We start from the raw sequence: 5,453 nt of genomic DNA, 5'->3' as shown, positions 1-5,453 counted from the left end.
GTTGTTTATGTTTGAGTACTAAGTATTTGCCTTCTAAATATTATTCAGAAAATTTATTTCATTAAAAATTATAATGTCATTGTTGTGGCTAGTTAAAATATGAAAAAGTGACTTTAAACTGAAGCAATTTTGAAAAATAAAAGTAATTTATCAGGAAAAAAAAGCTTCTTACAAAATCCCTTTTGACATATCCAAGAACACAGCACCTTGCTACAAAGTACCACTGTGGAACTAGCAGTTGTAATTCTATAAAAATGCCTGTCCTCAGCCTCACTGTGCCTTAGGAATGGCAGTGTTCAGAGAAGGGGTAACTTTCACCTGCCTCCTTGGCTGCTGTATTTATAGCAAAAAACCCCAAGCAAAAATGCCCAAGCATTGAACTCTGTATGTTTAGGAGCAATACCAGCATACTTGGTTCTTAAAATGCAATCCTTCATCAACAGCACTGTTAAAATACTGGATTTTTAAACTTGCTGGTTCCCTCTTTCCACCAATGCAATCAAACACCAGTTGAAACATAACTATCCCACAGAAGCATTCCAGGGATGTTTACTAGCTGGAAACTCTCAGATAATGACCTTTAAAGAATCCTACAAAAAAATTACCATAATCTACAAATGCTTGGTCATCACTCACTGTGTGACACACAGAGCCACAGTTTGCACTGACCTAGAGGGTGAGAAATAATCAAATAACGTGAACGTTTCTTACCTGAAGACTTGCTGAGTGGAATAACTGGAAGAAAAGGCCTTGGTGTTACTGGCTGACCCATTGTAATCAGTGTATAAAATACACTGAGGATTAATTTAGCCACATGGGACAGCTGGTGAATGGAGTAAGATCCAGCACTGTAGTGGCAAGTTAAATCTCTAAGAGACTCTGCAATTCTTTCACTAACACTTGAGTACAAGAAAGGCTTAATCAAATTTATTTTAATGTGAAAACAGTTCAACCACTAAGAAAATTCCAGCTGAGGCAGGATCCAAATGCTTTCTGCAGTAAGGCAACCACATGAATAAACGATGGTGTTGTTCTACATCATAGCTATGGACTGCTGTGGAGAAAAATAATTCACATCCCTTACCAGCCTGTGTGGGAAACCTCACCTTTCACTCTGAATTACATTGTCATCCCCTCAGCTGTGCTGCAGCAAACTACAAACCCATTCCAAACTGCACAATGCAGCACAATCCTTTTGTGATGGATCTGAGAAAACTTTCCTCAGCCCCCATTCCTCCTTGGACTGCCCTTGTCTGCAGGAAACGGACCATGCCACAAACCATGATCAATCCTAGTGATGCATGAGGTGCCAAATGTTTCCTGTGCCACCACAGCATGGAGCAGCAGCCTCCTGTTGGGGAGGGGGAAGCTGTGACACAGGGGCTCCATGGGCACCACACTTCCAACTGAGGCCACTCCAGCTTCAGGTGCCCCAGGTATGAGCATACAGGAGGAAATGAGAGTTCCTCAGTGACATAAAACTTTTACCACAGAAGGGGATAGAGGGGATGGGGAAAAAAAGAGCCCGTTTTCCTTTTTGAAGAGTTTCTGCTTCATTTATTGTTTTATAGTATCAGAATCTAACACTAACCCAGAAAGAACCTGATCACATCACAGGCTTCATTAGCAAATAATTTAAACTGGCCAGAGCATTGTCTAACTTAAAACTATACTAAAGCATTTTTATCATTGTCTTGGCAAAAATTAAATAATTTGTCCCTTATTTATTATTTGTAATACAGGGGCACCCAGACACCCACTAAAGAAAATCTCCATGAGGCCAGATGCTCTGGAAACACAGATCAAAGCTGTCCTTACTCTAGAGAGCTTACAATCTAAGAAAGCTTTGCAGATGTTTGCATCAAAAGATGTTTTTATGCCTTGCAAGGTTCAAAATTACCAGGGCAGATCCACAGAGGTTAAATATCAAGATAAATATTCAGATTTGGTGACCAATTTCCCATATGTGCCACTTCAGTCACCAAGTCAGTCAAATTCTGTCATCAATTTTAATCTTCTCTTCAGCACAGTAGATGAGTCATTGAAAGGCTGGTGAACAGAGCTGCAGCCAAGATTCTCAACAACCTCCAAGGAACTAGGGTGACACAGACCTTAAAGGCTCAACTCACTCTACTCCAAGTAGGTTAATTTTCAGAAGTTATTAAATCACTATTTTCAAGTCAACTCCAGTGTTATAGGATAGGTTTCCAGACTCTGGCACACCACACAAATACATTCATTATACTCTAAAAAATTCTGAGGGTTTAAGATAATTTTTTAACGTGCCATATAAAAACAGTAGCCATGAGTGTTACCTGTTTGTCTTTTTAAGAAAAAAAAGGAGAGACTGGAGGCAAAAATAATCTCTTGAAACCTCTAGGTTATGACACATATTATGATGTAAGAAGGAAAAATAATGACAGTAGTAGCTGGCAGTTGGTGTTTTGGCTGAAGTTATGAATCTATGTGGAATATTTCTGTAGATGTTCCTCCTGGTCATCCTCTCCATGCTGCTGCTGATAATGCTGGTACAATTTGGATCCCCAGGTTCCTCCCATCCCTTCCACTGCTGGAAAGTGTCCATTGGACATATTGAGTATAATGGAGGTCAAGGATTTAATGTAATTTTTGGCCAGCGTGAGAGTCTCTATTTTGGAAAGTTTGTTCTCAGCTCTCACATGAGGGATCACCTCCCGCAAGGCCTGGAAGGCGTTGTTGAGCTTGTGCATTCTCTGCCTCTCACGCTCGTTGCTTTCCAGCCTCCTCAACAGCCTGTCCTTACTGCTCCAAGGACGCTTCGCTCTGGCTGTGGGGATCTTGCTGCTCTCTTTATTTGCCCCATTCCTCCTTTCTTTGCGTCGCAAACATTTCACCAGTTCCTTTTTTCTCATGGCTGGCTCTTCGGAAAATGCTTCTTTGTCAACAGTTTGCCTTTGTTTCTTCCCTTTGGTTTTAGTCTTCATGTTTTGTTGAATGGACTGGTATAAATTATCAATGTGCTGTAAAAATATAACACCAATATTCAGCTGGGAAGAGAGCTTGCAGAGGGAGCAGAGGGCAAGTGAATGGAACCAGTGAAACAAAGATGCAGTGAACCACCTACTGGTGAAAAACAGATGCCTTTACTTTCTTAGAAACAGGCCTCAAAGCAGAGAGATTTTTCCTTTATCATTGTACATAAGAGAAAATGGTCTCCAAGTCAATTCAGTATTTCTGTAGAAAAGTGAACCACAACTCAAAAAACATGCAAAATACAACAGTCAGTCAGGTTTAATAGCACATCGCCTCTGATCTCTTATGCTGCTGTCTCCCAACTCCTCACTACTCCACATTATAATAAAACCATGCACCACTTCAATGTACATATACTGGCTTAGCTCTTATTCAAAGCTCTCAGGCTCTTATTCAAAGTAATTTCTCCTTGAACTCCTGTTAATTGGTTTTTGTAGGCAAAAGTTTCCACTGTGAGACAAGTCCACTAGAGGGAAACATGGCACACTCTCAGGGAGAAGCTCCAAGCCAGCCACGTTTTCAGCTGCAGCATTTCTGTGTTCTGGACTAGTCCACACCACCCACACACACAGAGAAAAAAAAGTACTTCCTTCTTCCAACAGCAATCCAATAATGGCAGGGCTTAACTGCAGTTACTGCCCCAGATGAACAGCAGCAGAGCAGGCTATTTTCCAAGTTACCCAAAAAGACATAGCAATGTTGCTTCCTCTGCATTAGATGACAGCATTGATATTTTACCCCACTCAGCCCATATTCTGTGCCCACACTGCATCTGAAGACAACAGCACCACAGCAACCCTGCCTCTAACACCAATGATCAGTGTTACTAAGAGACATTCCTAAACCACGTTCCTTCCAGTCTTCCAGTTCATGTAGTTATAAAAAGGTTTGATCTAAACAAAATATATTTTATGCCGATGCTATTGTGTAGAAGCAGTTTGAGAGCTGGTAAGCCAATAAAAAATGAAGGAAAAAGAGGAACAAAAACCTAGCCCCAGATGTGAGATTGTCCCAGTACAAGACATCAACCTTAGCTGGAGCAGGTGGTGGCAGGTCCCAGCTGTGCTGTGGTAAACACTACCTCCTGTCTAGTTTCTCATTTCTTTAAAGCCATTTTCAGCTGCTGGGCTTGCACAGTGAATCATTTCTCTGCCTGTGAGGACATCTTGGCTATCCTCAGGTTCCTTACTACCAAGGAGGCAACCTTACCAAACAGGACAGGAATTCACAAAGCAGCTGGGTTAGGGTAGCACCCATGTGAAAGACAGCACAAAGCAGCTTGTGTTGTGGCAGCCTAAAAAAATGCTGGAGACACACAGGTATCTTCAGTGAGAAAACAGGTCCAAAGGCAAGCACCAGTTTGTTCTGGGCCCTTTGTGTATGTAACTCACTTGGCAGAAAAGGCACAGCTACAGGACAGCACAGAGGACAGGGAGCTTCCCTGCCCAAGGACAAGAAGCACTGCTGGGAAGCGCTGCTGTTTGGAAGAAAACAGCCCACAGGACTTGCTGAAGAGGGGGTCCATAGAGGCAGCAGGAGAGAAAGTTGGAAGAAGATCCAAGAGAAAGGAAGCTTCAGCAAATTGTGAGAGCAAAGTAGTCTTTAAAACTGCAGGCTGGGCAAAAGCAAATGGGGTATCACGGGATAACAAGGTGCCTAGCCGGCAGGTCTGCGCTCAGACTGCCACTGCTGTAACCCAGAGAAGCAACCTTACAGAGCCCCAGCTCAGCTGCTGGGAGTCCCAGGAAGGTCATACGAGAGTGTGCAAGGAGCAAACAGGTTGTGGTGGGATCAGGAGCAACAGACTGGAGTGGTGGTCAAGAGAAACCAGAGAGAGAATAGCCAAATACCAACGCATTTAACATCCTCTGCAGCCATCTACCAGGGCTGGCATCCCTCTTCTGTGACTTACCACTCCACCAGCTGCTGAGAAGGTGCCTGGGGCCCAAGGGGCAACACAGCGGAGACCCAGGGGAAGCCAGGAATAGCAGCAAGGGCTGTGGGGGAAACAGGGAAGGAACGCTGCGTGTCCTCTGAGCGAGCCAGGGTCTGTGAGCAGGAGGCTGCGAGGGGCGCTGGCCCTGCCCTGGCCCCAGGAGCCCCGGGCAGGCGCTGCCCGAGCCCCGCAGGCAGAGGCAGCCGCAGGGGCCGGCGCTGCCCCGGACACGTGGCTTTAGCGGCGGGGGCGGGCCCGGCGGGCGGGAGCTCCGGTCCCTCCGCGGCCGGGCCGGGCCGGGCGGCCCATACACCACGCCGAGGGGCCGGGCACGGCCACAGCGCCCCGCTCGAGGCTCCCGCCCGTGCCCGTGGGTGGCCACAGGTGACACACGGAGGCAGCAGCCGGCGGCACTGCAGCAGCGCGGGTGTCACTGACTGTCCCCACAGGAGGCCCAGTGCCTCCTTCAGCAGGTGGAGTGTCCCCGGCTGAAGGAGGACGAAGT

General features: G+C 45.7%; 1 protein-coding gene across 1 annotated transcript; it reads right to left on the bottom strand.

Annotated features, from left to right (window-relative positions):
• Window positions 1-1,528: 1,528 nt before the first annotated feature.
• On the bottom strand, window positions 1,529-5,152 carry BHLHA15 (basic helix-loop-helix family member a15). The gene is made up of 2 exons (XM_014252518.2): window positions 4,925-5,152; window positions 1,529-2,999 (listed from the first exon to the last, which is right to left on the bottom strand). Exon 2 carries the CDS (start codon window positions 2,961-2,963, stop codon window positions 2,463-2,465), a length of 501 nt encoding a protein of 166 aa, XP_014107993.1. The 5' UTR covers window positions 2,964-2,999; window positions 4,925-5,152; the 3' UTR covers window positions 1,529-2,462.
• Between the last annotated feature and the right edge of the window lie 301 nt (window positions 5,153-5,453).

The sequence above is a fragment of the Pseudopodoces humilis genome, chromosome 18 (genome assembly GCF_049639895.1).
Source record: "Pseudopodoces humilis isolate 2021_Gansu_Grassland_sample_001 chromosome 18, ASM4963989v1, whole genome shotgun sequence".
NCBI classification, from domain to species: domain Eukaryota; kingdom Metazoa; phylum Chordata; class Aves; order Passeriformes; family Paridae; genus Pseudopodoces; species Pseudopodoces humilis.
The sequence above is the reverse complement of the archived record's forward strand: the minus strand, read 5'-3'. Positions and strand labels throughout refer to the sequence as shown.